Genomic DNA, 24,471 nt, shown 5'->3' on the forward strand with positions numbered 1-24,471 from the left:
TCAGGTGGTGATAAGAATAAGTAAAATGACTCAGGGTAAGGGCGATAGTGGACAGAACGTGATGAGGGTGTGTTGTTTTATATGAGGAGGGTCCAGGAAGGCCTCTTTGATAAGGTGACATTTGGGCAGAGACCTGATGAAGTGAGGGAACAAGCCATGAAGGTGTCAGGAGAGAGCATTCCAGGCAGAAGGGATGGCACGTGCAAAGGCCCTGAGTTGGGACATACTGGGTGTCCAGGGAACAGCCTGCAGACCAGGGTGGCTGGAGCAGAGCTAGTGAGGGGGAGCGTGGTGGGAGAGGAGGACAGAGAGGGTGGCCAGGGCCAGATCAGATGGGGCCTGTCACTGTAGAGACTTGGATGTTCTGCTGAGCGTGATGGAATTCTACAGGAGGGTTTTGTGCAGAGGAGGGCTGGGATCTGACGTCTGTTTTAAAAGGATTGTGGGGGTCTGTGGGGAGAGGCTGGGGAGTCGCAGAGGTAGCGTGGAAGCAAAGAGCCCGGCTCGGAGGCTGTGGTGGGGTCCAAGGCTGCCTTTACATGCGGCTCCTCCCTGGCTCCAGTGGATGCCACGGCCCCTTCATGTGACCAGGGGGCCTTCACTCTGGAGGTACCTTCACTCTGGAGCACTGAGCCCCTTTCTCTTTTACCAGCCAGCTGGTAAATAGCACTTCCCCTCCGTTGCTGGTACATTTGAAGCCTGCATTTTTCTCTCTTAAAATGCATCTTGTTCAATGTTCTACATTCTACCTTGGTGAGTAGCGTCTGGGGTCTTAAAAGCCTGTGAGCGGCCATCTAAGATACTCCACTGGTCTCATCCCTTCGGGAGCAAGGGAGAGTGAAGAGAACAGGATACGAGGAAAAGATTAGTCCGAAGGACTAATGGACCACAGCTACCAAGGCCTCCACCAGACTGAGTCCAGTACAGCTAGATGGTACCCGGCTACCACCACTGACTGCTCTGACCAGGATCACAACAGAGGGTCCTGGACAGAGCTGGAGAAGGATGTAGAACAAAATTCTTACACACACAAAAAGACCGGATTTACTGGCCTAAAGGAGACTGGAGAAACCCCAAGAGTATGGCCCCCAGGCACCCTTTTAGCTCAGTGGTGAAGTCACTTCCGAGGTTCACTGTTCAGTCAGGGAGTGGACAGCCCCATAAAACCAAATGGGACTAATGAGGCACAGCAGTCCAGGGACAAGGACTAGAAGGCAGAAGGGGACAGGAAAGCTGGTTATAGGGAACCCAAGGTTGAGTAAGGATAGTGTTGATGTGTTGTGAGGTTGTTAACCATTGTCACAGGGCAACATGTGTACTGTTTAATGAGAAACTATTTTGTTCTGTAAACCTTCATCTAAAGTGAGAATAGCAGCACAATTGGAAGAGCGTAGTTGATGTCACTGAACTGTGCATGTAGAAATTTTTGAAATGGTGTATCTTTGGCTACGTATATTTTCACCAAAAAACAATACCTGTACTGACTGTTTAATGAGAATCTATTTGTTCTGTAAACATTCACCTGAAGTACAATAAAAAGCTAAAAAAACAATGCATCTTGTTCAAGATGCCCCATCAGTATAGCTGGTCGAGAACTTTTTGGATCCTGATTCTTCCAGGCCATCTGGCTGCCATCTTGCTACCTTGGCGTCATCCCCAGTGTAGAGAATGTGCCATCCGTGTTGTTGTTGTTGTTAGCTGTCGTCAAGTCGGCCCCTGGCTCATGGCAACCCCATACACAACAGGATCGAACCACTGTGATCCATATGGTTTTCAGTGGCTGGTTTTTGAAGTAGATCTCCAGGCCTTTCTTCCTAGCCCATCTTAGGCCAAAAGCTCTGCTGAAATCTGTTCCGTATCACAGCAACACACAAGCCTCCAATGACTAACCGGTGCTGGCTGCACATGAGGTGCATGGGCTGGGAATCGAAATCCTGAGTCTGTCTCCTGCATAGAAGGTGAAGATTCTACCATTGAACCACCAGTGTCCCTGTGCCATCCATACCTAACTCCAAATTCTTGTATTAATGTTGAGTGGGACAGGGCTTAGGACCATGTGCCATTCATGCCACTGGACCCACTAATTTAACCTCTTGTGCTGACTGATGTGTCAGAATCAACTGTGAGGTGGGCTATGAGGAATGTGTTAATAAAACGCTGAAATTTGCAAGTGATTTACATTTTAAAAATAATATAACAGAGCAGATTCAAGGATAATCCTGTAAAAACATTCTCATTTACTTGCAATCCAGAGAACTTTCTTGAGTTGGGGAGAAAAGGTGATGTCCCTTACTGCTTCTTACAGGTGACTCAGACCCAGATCGACTCTGCTGCTGCCTCTGGCTTCTGTGGAAACCCCCAGAGGAGTCCCAGTCCCTCAGAGAAGGGATTACTTTTGGCCCCAAGGCAGGCGACTCAGTTCTATTCTTTGGCAAGTTTGTTCCCACTACTATAAAGAAAACCAAAAACCAAAACCACACTCACCTTCCTTCTCCACGCTCCCAACCCTAGTAATCTCCCCTTGCTTAGTCAACCTCACTTCCCTCTGCTTGCAAAAGAAATGACCAGAACATTTTTTAATTATACACAAGCTGAGCTCCTATACGACAGAATCCTCTTGTTCCCTGCAAAGGTGGATTTGAAATGACTTCCAAAAATCACATATATTAAAATAGAAAACATTTTAAGTAAAAATCAAGGTCAGAGAAAAGAAGTTAGGACACAAATATGCCAATCACAAGGTCTCTCATAATTACTAATGGTGAGGTGTGAACTTAGCTCTGAGCTTCCTGGCAGCCGAAGCAAGAAGAGAAAGATGATCCATTTAATGATTCACTGTCTCCCTGAGAAAGCTTTTCTGGTTCTTCAGGGGAAAGGATGGGGTTCCTGCACTGAGTTCTGAAAGAATTGCTTGCCTGGCATTAAAGAATCTTAGTTTGGTGAAGGGAACGCTGGTGGTGCAGTGGTTAAAGCACTCAATTGCTAACTGAAAGGTCAGTGGTTTGAAACCACCAGCCACTCTGCGGGAGGAAGATGTGGCAGTCTGCTTCCATAAAGATTTACAGCCTTGGAAACCCTATGGGGTCACTATGAGTTGGAATCAACTCGACAGCAGTGGGTTTAGTGTGGTGAAGAGAAAACAGTACCTGCACCCAGACCCTGTCCTGATCATCTGTTGTCACTGAGGCCTCTTCTGAGCTCCTCCTGTTCCATGCCCTGTGCTGGTCTGCACTTGACCAGTAGCTTCTTTGACCTGCCAGTCAAAATTGCAGAGAGTTGGCCCAACTTGAGACGTGGCGTCTTTATTGATGTCTGGCTAGAGCGCCAGCTACTGTTGTTCTGAATTTGCTGTTGGAAAGACCCCTGCAAATGCTGGAACTTAAGGCATTTTGCAGCCTTTTGATGAGATCCTTGCAAAATGCAGGCATGGGAGATGCATGCAAGGGTCTCTCTCTGAGCTGCCCCTGTGTTGCCTGGTTTCTCTTTGAGGGGAGCTACTGAGCTGCCCTCAGGGCTGGAGGGCTTTCAGGATTTGCTTTGGAGCCCTAGTGGCACAGTGTTTAAGAGCTCAGCTGTTAAGCAAAAGGTCGGCAGATCAAATCCACTAGCCGCTCCTTGGAAACCTTATGGGACAGTTCTATTCTGTCCTATAGGGTCTCTATGAGTTGGAAGTGATGGCAATGGGTTGCTTTTTTTTAACTTTCTGAATAGCACCCAGGTGATGTGCCACCTGGAATACTCCCCTCACCCCCACTGTCCATGCCACGTTCTGTCCCTGAGTCACCATCTTCCCTGTTCCCCCTTTCAGTTAACCACTTCCTGCCTACTATTTGTTGTCTAAGTAGCACAGTCAGAATGACATGCTTGAACACTTCTCTACCCTCTAGGGTAATTTTCCCTTCCAGGCTTCTTTCTTTCCTGAACGTTGGAACTTTGCCTTCTGAAAATCTAACTTACGTGCCTGGCTGAGCTCAAACTGTCTCTCCATGGCTAGTAAAATACTGACAATTGCTCATATGTATTGAGTGCTTCCTGCCTGCCCAGCCTAAGACTAAGCTTTATCCATACCTTATCTCATGTAATTCCTCCCCTCCCCGCAACAGCCTGAGAAGTAGGTACTGTTATTAGCCTCATTTTATGGATCAGGAAAGTAGAGCTCAAGACCCTTGCCCCAGGTCACACAGAGAGTGAAGGGTGGAGCTAGCATTGACACCTGGGTCCATCTAGCCAGAGTCTGTGCTTGTGATCACCACCCGGGACCACCTGCGGGGTATCTGAACACAGGGCGCTGCCCCTGAGGTTTCTCTCACTTCCCCTTGGCCAGCCCATTCATCTTTGTTGGTCAGAAGTAGCTCCAATTCTTCCTAACAACAGCATCTCCTACCTTCTGGGGGATGGGATATCAGCAAGGCAAGGCACAAGTTTGTCCCACACTCTGTTTTTAGCTAAATGAACTTTCCAGCAGATGCTGGGTCTCCCATGCCCACTGGCCCCCTTGCAGGGCTGGGGACTGCCTCCACGTGTTACCAGGCTGGACACTGGCGCAGCCAGCAGAGATGGTGGGCTGGTGCTTCTTTCTTCCTCCTGGCCCCTAGGCCCTCCCAGGTGCCTGCTCTCCAGGCCCACAGACTTCCTTGAAGGCAGATATATGCCTGACCCAGAACTCCCTGCTTTGCCTGTCATCACGCTGACCCCAGGTGAGGCCAAAACCAAACTAAACCCGTTGCCGTCAATTCCAACTCATAGCAACCCTATAGGACAGAGTAGAACTGCCCCGTGGGGTTTCCAAGGAGCAGCTGGTGGATTTGAACTGCCAACCTTTTGGTTAGCAGCACGAGCACCCTATAAAAGGCTCCTCCCTCCCTCCTGGCCTCAGTGAACCTCTCAAGCCCCAACATCCCCGCCACCAACTCTGTTGGCCCAGTCTTGGGTGCATACCCTTCCAGGTTTCTGCTGGCTCTTGCCTTACCCATCCCTTTGGACTGGATGGCCCAGCCGTCTCCCTAAATCCTGAGCCCCGTCTTCCCTAGATATGCGCCTTCATCCACATCATGAGGCTCCCAGGAGCTCCAGCCAGGGACAGCCTGCCCTTCTGTCGGCCTGAAAGGGGAGCTAGCCACTCTCTCCAACAACCAGCTTCCTCTTCCTCTTGCTGGTGGTCAGCAGCCCCAGTTCACCTGGTCGGGACATCCCAAAACAAACTGGCTCCAGAATTCCACGTGGGACAGGTGGGTAGAGAGCTGACTTGCCACCCGATCTGAGCCGATCCCTGAACAATGCTTCCTGTGGAGCCCCTGCTGCTGGGACCCTCAGCCACTGAAGTCAAATGTCCTTTATTGATGAGGAGACCCAAGTGGGAACAAGGAGTCTGTATTCCAGAGTCTCTTGGCAGAGAGTTTGGTGTGTCCCTCCTTGTCTCAGCCATAGTGACTAAGAGGCAGACTGAAGTGGCCATTGATAACGGGGACTCCAAAGCCTAAGTGGAAGTCATGTTCAGTAAATACTGGCTGAATAAACAGTGATGTCACAGGGTCCACAACCCAAAAGACACGGTACAGAAAGAATGCCTTCACCAGCCTTTGCAGGGGATGTCGTCCTCTAAGAGTATGCTGTTTTACTGCCGCAATTCCCCCAGGAGCATCAGGAATGGGGGGTTATTCTTCACAGTATGCACAAAGGAAAGTTAAAATTGAAGCGAGGGCAATGATTTAACAAGTGTCTTGTGGGTTCACAGTTTTCTGCTCCTTACACTGGAACTGAGCCCCTCCATAGAAAATGGGGAGCTGCATTCAAAGTCCTAAAAACGCTGTAAATGGAAAATTACAATTTGACACAAATTAAGGCAAGGGAGTGTGGGGTTCTGGAGTCAGACAGCTGAGATTCTTAGTCCTACCACTCCTGAGCTCTGTGGACTTGGGCAAAATGCCTCACCTTTCTCTCCCTCAGTTTCCTCATCTGTAAAATGGGGATAACGAGAGCACTCACCTGCCAGGGTTGATGTGAGGGATCACTGAGGCACTATGGTGCAGCACCCAGCTCTCAGTAAGCACTCAGTAAATGTTAGTTGACCATTAATATGACAGCCATCTCAAGGACCCATAGAGCATAAATAAGTAAGGGCACGTTTTCCTCAGGCTACTGTGAACAAACGAAGTCAGGAAACCTTGAAAATAAGATTTGTCATCCTGTGGGGGGGCTATCTTTATGAAAGGACTGTCTTTATAATTATCTACGGTTCAGAACTTCCTCTCCTCAGCCACAGTAGACGAGGGATCCTGATGCTTTGGCAGAACCTAGCTTTCTTTGATGTTGCTAAGAAGTCACTATTTGGTGGGTTCAGTATGGAGCCTGTCCACAGAGTTGGATCTAAAACGCGCACATCTTAGAAGGGTTCAGCATGCTGACCCCGCTTTTTGGAGAACGTAGAAGAGCTAGGCCATGTTTCCAAAGTAGAATCATAGAAAGGTCATTTTTGTAAGACCTGCTGGCTGAATGCCATCAGGTAACTCCTAAAGGCACTGTTAAAACCTCTACAAAGTGTTAGATGGTTTTTAGAATAAGAAGTCACTGGTCAAGGAGAAAGACATCCTTTTCCTTCCCTACGACTCCACAGAAGTGCTCTCTTGGGAGAGCAAGAACACAGGACTGTAAGGCAGGCAGGTAGCAGCAGACACTGGCTCACCAAATGGGACCAGATGAGGAATTGAGCTCTAAAGTCAGAGTCCCACTAGACAGGCAGCTCCATGAGAGCAGGGATGTTTGTGTGTTTAGTTTATTGATGTGTCTTCAGCTCTAAAACAAAGCCTGTCCAAGAGCAGGCGCACAGTCCGTATTTGTTAAATGAACAAATAGATGTAAATTAGCCAAAGGAATTAATATGTAAAAGAACTAAAATCCTAAACCCGCTTCCTTTTCTCCTCTCGGTGAATTGTGCGATACTCAGGGTCTTTCATCATAAGGCCTTCTCCCTCCCCCAACACGTACACACTGCAGGCTCCCAGCTCTGAGGCCACACCCAACCTTACTGAGCTCTTCCCTTTCCTGAAAACCTGCACGTTTCACTGGGTGTTCTCTTTTCCTGCAAGGTTCCTTCCCCAGTAAACACTTACTCTTTCTCCTTGGCCCAGCTCAAACGCCACCACCTCTATGATTTTTTATAGCACTTCCCCATGCAGCTTTATTCCACAATCTACCATACTGTATTAAATTGTGTGTATGTATGAGTGTGTCTCTATCTTTCCCATCAGACTATGGGTTGCTCAAAGGATGGGCAAATCTGTTGGCCCCTGCAGCCCCAGCACTATGCTTGCCTTGTGGGAAGTGTCTATCATGAAGAGCTAGCCCCAGAGCTGTGAAGGAGCAGGTGAAATGGGCCTGTGTGGCGACAAGGCTGTGGAGAGGATGGTACTGTTACTAATGTTGACCAACAAACGGGCTCAAAATTCTTGTCACAGACTCCAAGGGCTGGAAACATATGGCCAGTGAGTTTTTCACGAAATTAAAAGAGAAAAGAAATTCGATGAATCCACTTCTGTAAGTAAAACCCATGAAAGGTTAAACTAGGGCTACAAAACCTCAGGAAAACAAAATTTCTTTAATAATGAAATAATTTATTATTTGTTAACGGTTGAACAGTACAGAAGTTTACAAATACACAGCAAAGTTTCTCTAAAACATGTAGTTTCTAAAAACGCATATGCTAACTGTAGTAAAAAGCACCATTCTCTATGGTCTTGACACAGGATTTACAATGGCATAGTATTTACATAAAGAAATAAACATCTGGACAAAATTTCATACTCTCTCATCTGCTGCTCCCGTTTAGGCTGCGTTTGCCATTAGGAAGATGCCCCCTCACCCAAAATCGATGGTTAACAGTAATGTTCAAAAAGCACCAATTCTAGGGACAAGGGGTAAAGGCAAGTTTGGTTCTCAGGAAAACGCTAAAAGGAAGAACCCTCCCTACCCCCAGTAAAATAAAAAATCAAAATCAAAAGTCTGGCTAAATCTTAGAATTGGGTGCCTTACTAATTCTCATTTTATGATTTTCAGAAGACAAAGATACTCAATTTCTTCAGCCATCCAATAGTTCAATCTAGCAGTGCTGGTCAATTATTTCTTCTTTCAGAAGAATACAGTATAAGAAAACCATCCATGTAATAAATATTGATAATAAAAAACCATGATAAACCATGTTATTGTACCTTCCCTGTTATCTTTGAAAACAAAACATTGTACAGTCTACAGAGATCCAATCACGTAGAATAAGAAAAAATTACCTCATCTAAAAGGGTCTTTGGGTCGTCTTCTCTCAGGAAGGATTTTTAAATCAGGAGTAGCCAGCTACCTAAACATGCCGCATCAAAGAGTTAGACGTGGAAAAATAACAGATTGACATGCAGGAAATTGCCTTTCAGCCTTTTACCACCTGGTGTTCAACACACAGGGAGGGTAAAGAGGGAAGACAAAGAAACTTGGGGAGATAAGAACAGAAAAGACTCAGATTCGGGGGAATAAACAGATTATAAAGCGCAATGAAAGTGGAATTCTTACCAATACAGTATGGTATAAGAACCTAAATAATGTGTGTATATAGGAGAGGCAAGAAGAAAAAAAGCCCTAAGATATTGCCAGATGGTTACGATGAGCATCACAATTCTCCTTAGTTTACATGACCCAGGGATTTGCTCTTGGCCACTTCAGAGAGGCCCATTGGAAACCCAGGTCAGGACCCTTTGTTTCATTTGAAAAAAGTGGAGGTTAAAGGAGAATGCCCACCTTAAAAAACAACAACAGCAACACTTGTGTGTTCAATTGCAGGATCAGGGCCTACTTAATGCTCAATTCCGAACTGACACTGAAATGATTTTGGTTTTGGATTAGGAGAGAGAATCTGAGTTCTGCTCAAACGTTTCATGCTCTCTGAATGACTAAACGAACACTAGATGTGTGACTAGAGAGAGGAGCCGGCAGGAAGCTCTCAGCACCTTGAAGAATCAAGATCTCTGCTTCGCAAAAGAAAACCAGAATAAGGATACCCTGGGTGCTAGCTCGCCATTCAAAGCCAACACGGGATGGAAGGCTCCGTTTTCCGGGATGTGAACAGAAGCAGCTCACATATACATCTTCTCATGGCATGAAATTAAATTGGACTAGAGACTTTTTTCCCATTTGCATTGCAATGGTAGCAACAGGAGTGCAGTTCAGATTTCTTTTTAGTTATTTTAAAATCAACTTTCACATAAAAATATGCATGTGCCTATATTTATACACATCTACATTTACGTACAGTTGTCAAAGTCTTAAAGGCTGGGGTTTATATCTTTGCCCATCCCCATCTCCTCCCCGCAACAACCCTCATAGAAAGGTTTTTCATTTTGTTTAAAAAACAAAAACAAACTAAAAAACCTCAACTCTATAGCTCTTAACAGTCACGCTGGTGCATCAGTGAATGAGAGAGGACAGATTGGCAAATCGGGGCTGCTGATCAGCCACTTGGGAAAGGGGATTAGCTGCCTTGGGCTGAGTTTGCTGGTCCTGAAGTTACAGTTTTGGTTAGAGAGAAGCCTGCCTCGCATGCTGACGTGGGCTACCTGGAGCTTTGAAAGTAATTGTCTAACCTTGGTGTCAGTTTATCACAAGTGTATTAAAAATACAGAGATCTCTTAAGTTCCACATTTATATGCAATCAAATTGAAAAGGACCAGACAAACAGTGCAAAGGTCAAATAATTACTGTTTTATATTGGGACAGTACATTTCATATTTCAACCAAAAGACAAAAATGCAGTTTAACTCAAAGGCACAACAATTAAAACACAGAAAATAATGGCATCTCTCAGATGCCTTATTTCTAAATTAAACAAACAGGTACACAAATTTTGTTCCCTTCCCTCCCCTGACGCAAGACCACAAGCTTTTCCCAAAGTCTTGAGTTCTCGATGCCACACGGCATCCATCCGCGTGGACTTGTGAGGCGCTTGAATGTAGCAATTAAACAAAATGCTTGAGAGGTCTAGCGAATGGCATTCAAAAGGGACCTCAAAGTGCAGATACAACTTTTTCAAACATGTTACAGGCTGAGCTGGCTCTTTGAACACTATCACTCTGCTTAAATTCAGGAAGCAGGCTTAAAAAATGCAAAAGGCATACAAGTTGTATTTCAGTGCAAATCTTCAGCTGGTAATTGGAAAAGATTCCAGCAATAAAAAAATCCTTTTTGTCACTTGCCCTTCCCCCCACCCCACCCAAAGCTGAAATGAAGAAAAAACGGAACAAAAACAGAAGAATTACAGATGACTTTGGAATCATTTAGGAATCCACGACTTCCAATTAAAAATGTTTAAAACATATTAAAGAATCATTAAAAAAAAAAAAAAGGAATCTGGTTTTGTTTACATTGCTCTTCATTTATAGAAGGAGCTTGAAGTTTTGCTTTAGATGCATGGAAGGTGGAGGTGCTGGATGAGTTGTGAGGCTGTGGTGTGTGAGAGACTGCGGGCCAGCAGGGGAGCACACGGGGGCTGCCCACTACTGATTCAGCCGTCGAGCCCTTAGATTGCAGTGTATCTGTGGATTTCAGGAATGTTCTAATCACTTTGTGACACACACTCTGTTTCAGCGTCACAGATTTTACAAATGGTCCAAATTCAATGAAAAAGATTAGCTAGAGGCTGAAAACATCAAGACCTCAAAAGTATGAATGCAAAAATAGTTAAGGGGGAATGAACCAATTTTGTAGATACCTACATACAAAGTTTCTAGAACATCTATAAAAGCACAAAGTCATAAGAATTTATTTTCCATTACATTAGTTTATATAAAATGAATAAATAGTATTTATAGATTTCATGTGTCTTATGTACATATACATGTGCTCTGTTTTAGCTTAAATAAAAATGCTACAAAGTGGGAGACCACTTAAGGGAGAAATCATAACCAAAAGAAAAATCAGCCTGTTAAACTATCAACCCAGAAGCCTCCATAAAGAAGTTTCTGGGTATGTCCAAAAATCACCGACAAGGAGAGGAATTCTAGTTAACACTGTACCATCCCCTCCTGTTCACTCGCAACAGAGAGAGTAGAAATGTGGACTTTTCCTTTCACTGATGATGGACACTAGCTCAGCTAGTGCCAAAGCTCAGTTATTGCTGAAAGTTAAATAGGAAAAGAGATTAGAATTGGACCAAATGTCACTTATTTGGGGGGAAAAAAAAGAGGCATAATCACTTTGTGTTAAGTGGGAAATGGAGATCTCATTTATCTCTGAGGTAGGAAAAAAAAGAATGTTCCAGAGACAAGTAGCATCAACAAACTTTGCGGGAAAAATGTGTCTTGGGATAGCAGTACCCAGCAAGGTCCCAAGAACATTGCACAAAAATAGATTGTACCGTTGTGTTTGTGAGAACAAACAATAGTGGAACTTGTACAAGCTGTGCAACCCTAAAGACATGCTATCAAGATGTCCATTGAAAATGAGAAATACTGCTACCCTCCACACGCAGATCGGGGAATTAGCCTGGGGTGTGTGTGAAGGGTCTGTTTTCTGGAGGTATTCCTGGCTCCTCACTGGGGTGAGGGCCATGGTTAAGTGCTCTTACATGCTGCCTTCAAAGCTTACTTTGGAGTTCAGAGATCAGGATCTCACCTTTAAAAGTTTGTTTCCTTCAAGTTTCCTAAACACAAGACACATTTGGACATTTTTGCTAGGCAAGTAACACAGTTAGCCAGAAAACTTTAAGAAAGGTCTGGTGGACTACATGAAGGCAGGAAAGAAGAGGGGAAATGGCTGAGATGTGAAAGTTGGTTATTCGGTCTAAGAACTCTTGGGTGCTTCAGATTGATTGGAATGTACAGTCTCTCAGAGACGAATTTTTACGGAGAGAAGGTGAAGCTAGTCGATGCATTCAGAAACCCACAATCCTAAGCACTTCCTTCAGACCCTTTACAAAGCTGATTTTGGTAAAGGTGGTACACTGAAATTGATGTGCAAGGGGATTGTGGGAAGGTCCAATACACTACCTAATAAGATCCGACAGGGAGAACCATCAAGGAGGCAGCCACAGCGACCACTATCTCTTATAGACCGAGACACGTCTTGTGATTGTCCTGGAGCTTTATTCTCTTGATGCTGGAGCTGGAGTAGCCTTCATCACTGCCCAGGCTCTGCATGCTGCCCCGCTCATCAGAATCACTCACGCTGCTGCTGCTCCAGTCCAGATCCCCGGTGAGATAGTCTGTGCTTTCAACGTCAACATCAATTTCTTCTGTGGGGAGGACAAGAGAGAGAAAGAAATCGGTGAGGGCATTCTTAGGCTGCTTTCAGCTACAGCTGGCCAGAAAACTCAGGCTGAAACTCAAGCCAACCCATATTGCACTCTTCTTTGGATGCTATTACCCTGAGCATAGGAAAGAGGGACTCATTCCTGGAGATCCCACTACTCACATTTTCTAAATCACAAGCAGTTTCTTATTTTCTTGTATGCTCTGCCTCCTGTGAGAAGCACTGGCAGGTGGCAGAGGGAAGAGGAGAGGTAAGGAGGCTGGTGCAGGACTCAGGCAGAGGTCTTACCCCTGTCAGAGTCTGAGCGCTCCGAGGAGACCGTGGAGCCGATGCTGTCCATCCGTATCCTCTCAATGCCCAGCTTCTCCAGCTGCCTTTTCAGGTGCCGCTGCTCTCGCTGAAGCTGGTCGATTTGGTGAATGGCTTTTCTGTCACAATCTTCAAGTTTCTGCAAGTAAAGAGGTAGTTGTTGGAGCCCACAGGTGGACTTATAAATTGGCAATAACCCTGCCTCTTCCTCTCTAGCAATGAACTATGCCAGGTTTCCTCTGGAGCCACTGGGTGTGTCACTCGCCGAGCTCCTCTGAGAGACAGGAAGTTTGCTGGCCAGTGACTGCTGGCTTCATCTGGCTTCTTCAGCATCAAACACTGTGGGTACTTGTTTTATCACAGGACTCTGGGGGTGTGCGCTGACACTCTGGCATCTTGGGACCCCCTCAGTTATGATATCAAAGAGACTGCAGGCAGGAACCCAGACCTGGTCCCCCTTGTCTGCTGATACCCTGAGCACCTGATCACTGAATAAGAAAACTGCATGTGACGGAAGCTTAAGAAAGACACTTCCATCTAAAATGACGTTCATTCAAGTACATGTTCCAATTACATCAGCACTTTTTTGTGTCATGCCAAATCTCAATTAACTTCTGTTTGTTAGCAGGAAATAATAGTTCCTTTTGAAGCTGCGATTCCAAATTGTCCAACATAAGAGCTTAGAAAGCACATTTTCACAGACCACGTGTTTTTACAAATCTGTCCCCTGCTTCTCATTTTCTTCAGATAATTAAGAAGATTGTTTAATTGTGGTTGTTTTGCTTTAAATAGAGGTTCTTTTTTCCTAGAATTATCATGTGTGCAGGCTACTAACCATAATTAAACTGGTATTTGTCCTGCCAAGATATGAATATGTAAACATTCTACACTGTGGCTTTGGCTGCAGCTCTCAGGACTTTGAATACAATTCACCTTACTCTTTGCTACTCAAGCTACACATTGAGGCCGAGTCTGTGTCAGACACCCTGTGAAGTACTGAGGATAGAAGGTAAGCACAAAGACCCAGGCCTTTCCCTCACGGCATCTACAGTCTAATGATGGAGACAACCAGTCACCAAACCATGTTCAGATTTCAACTGTGACAAGTGCTAACAGGGAGATAAACAATGTCAGGACCATCTGTTACAGGAAGAAGGTGACCTAGTCAGGAAGGTAAGGAAGGCTTTCCTGAGCTAGTGCTACTTGCACTGAGATCTGGAGGTTGAGGAGACGTTAACTAGGTGAAGAAGGGAGGGAAAAACACACCAAGCCAAGGAAACAATATGTACAAAGTCCTGTGTTAAGAGAGAACATGACAAATGCAAGTGACTGAACGAAGGGCAGGAGCAGAGAGAGCAAGGGGAGCATCTGGTGCATGATGACACTGCAGATGCAGGTGAGGGCCAGGCCAGGCAGAGCCTTGGGCAGGCCTGGTCACAGAGCTTGTCCTGAGCCACAGAAGGGTTTTAAGTAGGACAGGCTGATTTGAACTTTGAAAGGATTGTTCTAGGGAAGCATGGAGAGAATATTGGAAAGGGGCCAGAGAGATATAGGGTGATCTCTCAGGAGTGCTGTGTAGATGGTGATGGGGTAAAGATGGAAGTAAATGGTCTGTGAAATACTTAGGTCTTAGAGACGGCTTAGATACAGAGGGCGAAGGAGCAGGAGCAGTCAAAGATTCTGGCTTGTACAACTGGACAGACAGTTGGATGGGACCATTTAACATCTGGTGCTTGAAGGTGAGAAAGAATCAGTGGGGTTTTGGACATGCTGATTTTGAGGTGCCTGTGATTCATTTGTGGAGCCCTGGTGGCACAGTGGTTAAGAGCTCGGCTGCTAACCAAAAGGTTGGCAGTTGGAATCCACCAGCTGCTCCTTGGAAACCCTATGGGGGCAGTTCTGCTCTGTCCTATAGGGTCACTATGAGTCGGAATCGACTCGACGGCAGCGGGTCAACGGGTGATTCATCTAAAAGGCAGGCTGGAGGAGCTCAGAGGAGAGGTCTGTCCTGGAGATATGCATTTGCTGTCCTTCCTAACAACAGACAAACCCTTCCTGGACAAGCAAAGATAGAAAGGCATCCCAAGGATGCACTTACCTTTATGTGCAATTTGGCTTTTGTTAATAAACTTAAGGTAGTGTGCCGATTTGATTCCGGTCCAAGCGGTACCAGCCCCTTCAACTTCTCCAGGCACAAGCGAAGGTGGGCCCGTCTACAAAAACAAAATCAGTAGCATTCAACAATTTCACAGTGGGCTGGAAGGCACCCCAGGAAGAACAAGTTCTAAAAGACTATGAAGTTGCTCAAGTCGAATGATGGCAAGTGCCACCAAAGACCTCTTGCCAAATAAACATCTTTTGAAACCAGACAACTCTGGTATAAGACAATTAGAAGTAAAGTTCAAGGTTTTGTAAAATTAAGTCTATTTATAATACAGGTGTCTAATACAGGAACTAATATCTGCCATTATAGGCACATTTATCTGGTTACCTCCAGGTTTCTGGGTTACGATGTGACCCATAGAACATCCAAATTCAGAAAATAACAACCTGCCAGCGTGAGAATTTTTAATACATACTTCTCTTTCCCTACCAGAACCACTAAATCACTATAACTATTATCATTGTTGTATACAGTATTTGAACATGGGAATGACATATGTGTATGGTTATTTGTTACAGCATTATCTGTAACAGCAAAGACAGAAACAATCAAATGACTATCAATAGGGAACTGGTTAAATAAACTATGGTACATCCATATTGTGGAGTACTATGCAGCTATCAAAAAAGAATGTGAACATGCTCTACATACGGTTAGGAAAGATCCTTCAGACACATTGTTAACTAAAGAAAGCAAAATAGCAAACTGTGTACATCATGCTATTGTGTGATACAAACATGTTGGGAAAATAAGACTATGTATATTTTCTTGTATGTGCATACAGAAACTCTGGAATGATACATAACAAACTAATAACAGTAGTTGGGCAGGGAGAAGACAGGATCAGTCAGGGTCAAAAAAAAGAATTTTTACTGAGTAATTTTTTACACTTTTTGGTTTTTCAACCATGTAAACCTACTACTATTCAAAAAGTTAAATACTTTAAAAAAATAAGGAAAAAGTATGTCATTGGCATTGCTATACTAACAAGTGTGCTGAACAGCTGGAGGTAACTGCATCTAGGTCTTAGAGCCTGGAGGAACAGCTCAATCGAACAGAGCTGGAGAGGAAGAAAGGCTGGATGAGGGGAGCCACTTCACTCACTGAAGAGTGAGCCTTTAGTGACAAACTTGACCAGAAGCATAAGATTCCTTAAATTTTTAGAAATTGATTAACACTTCATTGAAACCTTGGTTTGGGCTTTATTCTATGTAACGTTAAGCTAGAACCTAGCCCTAGCAGATTCCATCAATATGAGAAATGGCCAAGATTCAGAGTTTTTGCTTAAGCCAACCACCACCTTAAAGCCTTCCCAGGACATTCCAGCCCATAGTGATTCCTCCATGTCTTAGTCATCTAGTGCTGCTCTAACAGAAATACCACAAGTGGATGGCCTCAACAAAGAGAAATTTATTTTCTCACAGTCTAGTAGGCTTCCAGTCCAAATTCAAAGCATCAGCTCCAGGGGAAGGCTTTCTCTCTCTGTTGGCTCTGGAGGAAGGTCCTCGTCATCATTAGTCTTCCCCTGGACTAGGAGCTTCTCTGCGCAGGAACCTCTGCTCCTGGTGCTCGTTTCTTGGTGGTATGAGGTCACCCTTCTCTGCTTGCTTCCCTTTCCTTTTTTTTTTCTTTTTCTTTTTTTATTGTACTTTAGGTGAAGGTTTACAGAACAAATAGTTTCTCATCAAACAGTCAGTACACAGACTTTTCCATGACAGTGGTCAACAACCCCACAACATGTCAACCCTCTCCCTTCTTGACCTTTTTTTTTTTTTTTGGTGAGCTTCCCTTTCCTTTTATGTCTTGTAAGGTAAAAGGTCGTACAGGCCACACCCTAGGGAAACTCCCTTTACACTGGATCAGGGATGTGACCTGGGTAAGGGTGGTGTTACAATCCCACCCTAACCCTCTTTAACATAAAATTACAATCACAAATTGGAGGCCAACCACACAGTTCTGGGAATCATGGCCCAGCCAAACTGATACACGCATTTTTGGGGGGACATAATTCAAACCATGACACTCCGTTTTCTTTTCTTTTTTTTTTTTTTCTTTTGAAGTATTTGTAAGCATTTTATTCCTTTTATTATTGGAATTTTTTTTTAATTGTACTTTAGATGAAGGTTTACAGAACTAGCTTCTCATTAAACAGTACACATACTGTTTTATGACATTGGTTAACAACCCCATGACATGTCAACACTCTCCTTGGCTCCCTATGACCAGCTTTCCTGACCTGTCCTGCCTTCTCATCCTTGTCCCTGGGCTGGTGTGCCCCTTTAGTCTCATCTGTTTTATGGGTCTAATCTTTGGCTAAAGGGTAAACCTCAGGAGTGACTTCATTATTGAGCTAAAAGGGTGTCCGGGGGCCATACTCTCAGGGTTTCTCCAGGCCAGTAAGTCTGGTCTTTTTTTGTGAGTTACAATTTTGTTCTATATTTTTCTCCAGCTCTTTCCAGGTTCCTCTATCGTGATCCCTGTCAGAGCAGTCAGTGGTGGTAGCCAGGCACCCTCTAGTTGTACTGGACTCAGTCTGGCAGAGGCCATGGTAGTTGTGGTCCATTAGTCCTCCGGACTAATCTTTCCCTTGTGTCTTTAGTTTTCTTCTTTCTCCCTTGCTCCCAAAGGGGTGAGACCAGTGGAGTATCTTAGATGGCTGCTCACAGGATTTTAAGACCCTAGACACTACTCATCAAAGTAAAATGTAGAACATTTTCTTTACACACTATGTTATGCCAACTGAGTTACATTTTCCCTGAGACCATAGTCCCCATAGCCCTCAGCCTAGCAATTAGGTCCCTCAGGGAGTTTGGATGTGTCTAAGGAGCTTCCATGACCTTGCCTTGTGCAAGTTGTGCTGGCTTCCCCAGTATTGTGTACTGTCTTACCCTTCACCAAAGTTACCACTTATCTATTGTCTGTTTAGTGTTTTTCAATCCCACCCGACCCCTCCCTCATAACCATCAAAGATTGTTCTTTTTGTGTGTAAACTTTTTCATGAGTTTTTATAATAGTGGTCTCATACAATATTTGTCCTTTTGTGATTGACTTATTTCACTCAGCATAATGCCTTACAGATTCATCCATGTTGTGAGATGCTTTGCAGATTCATCACTGTTCTTTATCGTTGTGTAGTACTCCATTGTGTGTATGTATCATAGTTTGTTTATCCATTCATCTGTTGATGAGCATCTAGGTTGTTTCCATCTTTTTGCTATTGTGAACAATGCTGCAATGAATATGGGTGTGCATATGTCTATTTGTGTGACGGCTCTTATTTCTCTAGGATATATTCCTAGGAGTGGGATTGCTGGATCATACGGTATTTCTATTTCTAGCTTTCTAAGGAAGCACCATATCGTTTTCCAAAATGGTTGTACCATTTTGCATTCTCACCAGCAGTGCATAAGAGTTCCAATCTCCCTGCAGCCTCTCCAACATTTGTTATTTTCTGTTCTTTCGATTCGTGCCAGTAATGCTGGGGCGAGATGGTATTTCAATGTGGTTTTGATTTGCATTTCTCTAATGGCTAGTGATCGGGAGCATTTCTCATGTGTCTGCTGGCCACTTGAATGTCTTCTTTGGTGAAGCATCTGTGTCATTTCCTTTGCCCGTTTTTTAATTGGATTATTTGTCTTTTTGTTATAGAGGTGTTGGATTTTCCTGTAGATTTTAGAGATAAGACCTTTGTTGGATTTATAATAGTCAAATTTTTTTCCCCAGTCTGTAGGTTCTCTTTTCACTCTTGGTGAAGTCTTTTGATGAGCATAAGTGTTTTTAATTTTTAGAAGATCCCATTTATCTAGCTTATCTTCTGGAGTTTGTGTGTCGTTAGTTATGGTTTGTAGCCTGTTAATGCCATGTATTAGGGCCTCTAGTGTGGAACCTAGTTTTTCTTCTATGATCTTTATAGTTTTTGCTTTTATATTTAGGTGTTTGATCCGTTTTGAATTAGTTTTTGTGTATGGTGTGAGGTATGGGTCCTGTTTCATTTTTTTTACAGATGGACATCCAGTTTTGCCAGCACCATTTGTTAAAAAGACTGTCTTTTCCCCAATTAATGGACCTTGGGCCTTTGTCAAATATCAGCTGCTCACAGGTGGCTGAATTTATGTCTGGATTCTCAATTCTGTTCCATTGGTCAATGTATCTGTTGTTGTACCAGTACCAGGCTGTTTTGACTACCGCAGCTGCATAGTAGGTTCTGAGGTCAGGTAGTGCAAGTCCTCCTAGTGTATTCTTCTTCAACAGTGCTTTACTTATCCGGGGCCTCTTCCCTTTCCATATAAAGTTAATGAATGATTCCTCCATTTTCTGAGTACTGATTTGTTTATACCATTCAGTGGGATGGTATACTATACTTCGTGAATTGTTTGGCATTTGTTACCTAACCGTTCATTGCAAACTCCTCAGAAAGCTGGGGCTGCAGCTTGATCATTGCTGTGTTCTCACAGTGCTTCACACAGACACAAATGCTTAATAAACGTTTGCTAAATGGATTATGTCATCTATTCAACTAGACTTCAAGCTCGTAGAGGACACAGTCCATCTCTATTACATCTTTGCCATCTTCAGCAGTGCTAAGGGTCTTGGGGTTTTCAACAAATGTTCATTGCCTACCTGGAGCAGAACTCCCTGGAGCCAAGGAGGCTACCCTGTAGCTGAACTATGGACAACTGCAATGCCTTAAAGCTTAGTGTGCCTTTTTTTCCTTCTAAGAATTTTGCTTTCTTAGCAAAAGTTGGAAAGGCAGACCAAAAGAAGAAAGCTGCTTAGAAAGCTATAGGACAGATTGATATGCATGACGCTGACCTAGGAAATCAATTCACAACCTCCGTCAAAATTTTAGGAGGCTCCCCCAGGCAGATCTAATAAATTGTCACATTAGACATCTTTCTGAGCCTCCTTCTTCACTTGGCTCACGAAGGAGTTATCCTACACTTTCCAAGGGCCCTCTAAGCCTTGACAAGCTGAAGAGTATAGCATTCATTTCTGAGCTAGGAAGGCTTTATGGTACAAATGCCTTACTCTTTTATAAGACTGCTACTTGCTCTGAAAACTTGTCCACAAGCAAAGGCTAACATTAGAGGTTTGCTCCTCCCACTACAGCATGAAAAAAAAAGAAAAGCACAACCTGTGTGTAAAATGTGCATGCTTATTTTGGATAATTTCTTCAAAAAGAATCATGAAAATAGACTGTGTTATTAGAAACACCATGAAGAAGTGTAATTAGTCACTTATACAGCTCTCCAACTTTTATTCCTCGCTACAGAGTTTATAGCCTAATTTTCATATTAGGAAAAAAAATTCAAAAATTTAAATTAGATTTAAACATGTTCAGCCTGCTTGCTATTTGCAAAGACTGCATGATTCAGAACAATGCCATATTAGTCCTTTTATGACGTGGGTTTATATACAGATATGAGTATGTAAATTTCTTAGGAAGTTTCTCTACTGATAATGGTGTAATAATAAAGTCATCTTTCCATGCATCATCATTTCTCGTTTCACAAGGAGTCCAGTCCATAAAGTACAACTTTCATTACCCAAATGTGGGTTTCCAAAGAACACTCCCAGTTGTGAAACTAGAAATAGACCATTTGACTAACTCAAACTGAGGAAAATACATGCCCATTCAGAGTTTTGTCTTTGGTGTGCCCGTCTGGCCTTCCCCAGGGCTTTGCTGTTCCAGCCTGCTGGCTGCCCTTGCCCGCCTGTCACCCTCCTGCAGATACATCCCCATGCCTGTGCCTGGGCCACCTACAATGGAGGGCTGAAGTATAGTAAGCAGGTTCAGTTCCACCATATAGTACTGAAATTCAATCTCTGAACCAGATAAAGAAACAAACAGACCCCTCTGTAACATCTATAATACCTCCCACCAAGGATCTGCAATCCTGAAATGGGTACACACATCACACATCTCCACCCACACCCCCACCCATACCCCCGCTATGGGATCTGGATCCTTTACCCAGCCCTGAGCACCCATGTTGCTCCCAGATCTGAAACAAGCAGAACAAGCACTTCCTCCGCTCTCCTGCCTCAGTCCTGACTGTTCCCCTGCTAAGGACTCTGGTCCTTTAGAAGGGGGCCTAGTGTTCCATTTTGATCCAGCCCAAACTCCCTCTGGGTAACCAGCAGGGATTTTGCCACATTTGGCCAAGTATCCTCAATGGGAAGCCACCCGACAGCTCACCCTGATGCCTGCTTGGATCTCCTCCCACCATATCTTCTTCACAGTCTTCTCCCTGTTACCAAGAGCTGCCTTCCAGTCCCCTACGCCCAGCAGAAAAGGGCTGTGCCAAGTCCTGGCTCCCTCCTGCCTCTGATTGCCTCTTCTTTTTGCACTGATCCCTGGGTGAGCAAAAAGTTAAGTTCTCAACTACTAGACGAAAGGTTGGTGGTTCAAACCCATCTAGAGGTGCCTTGGAAGACAGTCCTCGTGATCTGCTTTGGAAAGGTCACAGCCTTAAAAACCTATGGAACAGTTCTATTCTGCACACATGGGGTCACCATGAGTCGGAATCGACTTGACAGCAACTAACCAGATAATTATATACTGCTTTGGACTTAGGTCATGAACTCTGACAAACTTCACTTGCTGACTCTTTCAGAAAGAGCGCTTTAATTATTCTGAATGGGTTGATTTACTTTTGGTGTTGAGTAGCATAAAGAAACCAATCTTTGATCGAGCTATAATCAGTAATGCTCAGAATTGTGCGTGGCCTACACATAAACCAAAAACCCGTTGCCATCGAGTTGATTCCGACTCATAGTCACCCTACAGGACAGAGCAGAACTGCCCCATAGGGTTTCCAAGGAACAGCTGGTGGATCTGAACTGCCAACCTTTTGGTTAGCAGCCTGAGCTCTTAACCACTGTGCCTTCAGAGCTCCAGCCTATACATAGTGATAACCAAGTTAGAAACAATTATAGCCTGTCTTCAATAGGCTTTTTTAAGTATCCCAAAATTTATTTACTTTTCATTTTCTTTTATGTTCTGAATCTGCCACCCGCCATACCACAAAATACTAGTATAATGATTGAAAGTAAAGGTTTGGAATGCTGGCTTTGCCATTTACTCCCTGTGGTACCTTGGGCAAACTACTTAACTCCGTGCAGCACCAGTTTCATCAGTAGAGTGAGGATGACTAGGCCTACCTGAGCAGGCTGCTGTATTAACAGAAACAATGCATGGAAGCCCCTGGCCCAGGTTCTGAAAGACACAGAGTGCTCCATGCACCAAAAAAAAAAAAAAAAAAACCCGTTGCTTTCAAGTCGATTATCCACTCACAGCGACCCGACCCTACAGGACAGAGTAAAACTGCCCCATAGGGTTTCCAAGGAGCACCTGGTGGATTTGAATTGCTGACCTTTTGGTTAGCAGCCGTAGCTCTCAACCACTGCCCAACCAGGGTTTCTGCTCCCTGTATGGTAGCAATCAATTCTTTCAATCTAGCTTCCTCTGCAGAGGGATAATTACTGTGAGCAAACACAGATAATTATAGCACTGTAATATTCCTTTTAAAATCAACAGGCAACTCGAAAGTGTCTCACTAGGCAAATAGAAACTCTTGGGTAAAATCCAGTTTACTGACCTCTTCTGTAAAGAAAATAGACATCTTCTGTCATTAAAAGATTCTATGCAAAATCGAATCCATTTTCCATGGAAACACAGACCTTGCTTATGCTAAAGGTCCTATTTTTTACATTTCAAAAAATTCGCAAGTATTTTATAAAGCTAATGTATGCAAAAGAAAAAATTCCTTCCTGTCCACCCACATCATGTAGAAAGAGGGGTCGAGGGGATTCCAAGGTATGGAGGGAAACATCTGCCTCACTTCCACCTGTGCCAGAAGCAAGCATTCTGTAGTACGCCCGGGCCTCTCTCTCACATCTCTACCGTGATGGCAAAGGAAAATAAAAATAGGAACAAATACATATATCGACCTCGGAAATCCAAATACATCTCTGGATCCAGAGAACTTAAAATATCTCAAGTACAATAGCAAGAAGCAGTGTAACATATTTAGGGAAAGATCTATGGGAAGAAACTATAAAACTTTGTGGAGAAACATAAGAAAACCTGAATAAATGGAAAGAAATAACACATTTCTGGACATAAACCCTCAAAGTAAAAATGTCAATGTTCCCCAAGACTGTCTATAAATTTAATACATTTCAAAGAAAAAAAAAGTCAGTAATATTCTTTTTAATGTTTGAAATTGGTTTAAAATTCACCTAGAAGAATGTGTGAGGCACTATCAAAATTTTTGGAAAAAAAAGAATGAAGGGGAATGTGCTGTATCAGATATTACATTGTATTATAAAGCTTTAATAATTAAAAAACAGTGTAGTACTTGTATAGGAATAGACAGACAAATCAAGTGAACAGAATAAAAATCCTCAGAAACAGAACTAAGAATAGATAAGAACTTAGCATATAACAGAATTAACACTGTAAATCCTTGGGGAAAGAATGGATTATTCTGAAAATGGCAAGGGAGTGGGGAGGTTAACAACAAAATGAAGTCCAAGCTGATTAAATATTTAAATATAAAATATATTTGGATACCACATAGTTCTGTTGCTACCTTTCCTTAGCTGTTGGCAGATGTGAGTTGTGGAAAACTAAATATCCAAGTGAAGGAAGTCATTAATGAAGACAGCTCTGGACTGTTTAAGGTATTACCCGCTACCAAGCTTTGGCACTGGCAGAAGACACCTGGGCAAACCAGAATGCCCTTGGATAATTCTGAACGAAGCTCTTATTTCTGCCTCCAGATTCAAGCTCCCTTAATTCTATCTGTGCTCACTCCCAGGCTGACAAGAGTTGTAAAGTGGGGAATAGGTGTAATAAAAGAAGGAGATTACAGGTAGACTGTGCTATTTGCTGAAAGTAGCTCCTAAATTTACTTATTTACTAAATTTACAACCTAGAGTTCTTCCTGACTTGGATGTAGTTAATACCAGGAGGGATTATCACAACAGGTGTGCACACATGTGTGCGTGCATATGTGTGTTTTGAGGGAGGCTCTGTTATTGGAGATTACTTTTCTTTATTGAAGGTGTAGCTGAAATTACTTTTTCCCTCAGACTTTCACAGTAAAGTGTATGACCCAAAACGTTTTAAGGCAGGGACATCCTGTAGCCAGAATGTACAGGACGGTAGCTAGTAAAGAGGGTAGCTATGTAATTCGGTTCATAGGTGGAAATCTTCAAACATACACTTTGATTGATTTAGTCCACTAGCACGTCTCAAAGGATTACTAGGTACTACGGTACTACTATCTTCGTAGGTGCTGGGGATATAAAGTTGAAAAAGATTGAGTCTTTGAGGTACTTAAAAATCAATTGGAGTGATCAAATGTGTAAACAAAGTATTGCAGAATGAGTTATCTGAGCCATTTTCCAACCATGACAAATATCAGCATCCGCCTAAAGCTCTAGAATGGGCTTCCCTTTGCCCACCACTAGACATGTTCTTCCTTTTCCCTCCTCCACAAACATCTTTCACTTAACTTTTCCACAAAGCTTTTTAAGCTTTCATGCCTATCATAATTTTTTTTCTTTTCCAAATAGATCACATTCATGTAATCCTTCATTTACTCACTGAGGACCTCCTATGTATCTAAGTAACTGTTTTGTTTCTTTCATTACTAAATAATGGAAGGAACCAAGTCTTCTCTTTTGTGTTAACCCTTAGGGGCCTA

The 24,471-nt window shown here is 43.5% G+C and overlaps 1 protein-coding gene across 1 annotated transcript in view; it reads right to left on the reverse strand.

The window, feature by feature from the left end:
- Positions 1-7,589: 7,589 nt before the first annotated feature.
- Positions 7,590-24,471, reverse strand: part of MXD1 (MAX dimerization protein 1) — a 30,394-nt gene continuing 13,512 nt past the window's right edge. The window contains exons 4-6 of the mRNA XM_004369240.2: positions 14,690-14,804; positions 12,571-12,730; positions 7,590-12,265 (exon numbers count right to left, since the gene is read on the reverse strand). Of these exons, the coding sequence (XP_004369297.1) occupies positions 12,078-12,265; positions 12,571-12,730; positions 14,690-14,804 (463 nt within the window). The 3' untranslated portion in view covers positions 7,590-12,077. The remainder of the gene's footprint in view (positions 12,266-12,570; positions 12,731-14,689; positions 14,805-24,471) is intronic.

This window comes from Trichechus manatus, unplaced genomic scaffold (assembly GCF_000243295.1).
Source record: "Trichechus manatus latirostris isolate Lorelei unplaced genomic scaffold, TriManLat1.0 scaffold00004, whole genome shotgun sequence".
NCBI classification, from domain to species: domain Eukaryota; kingdom Metazoa; phylum Chordata; class Mammalia; order Sirenia; family Trichechidae; genus Trichechus; species Trichechus manatus.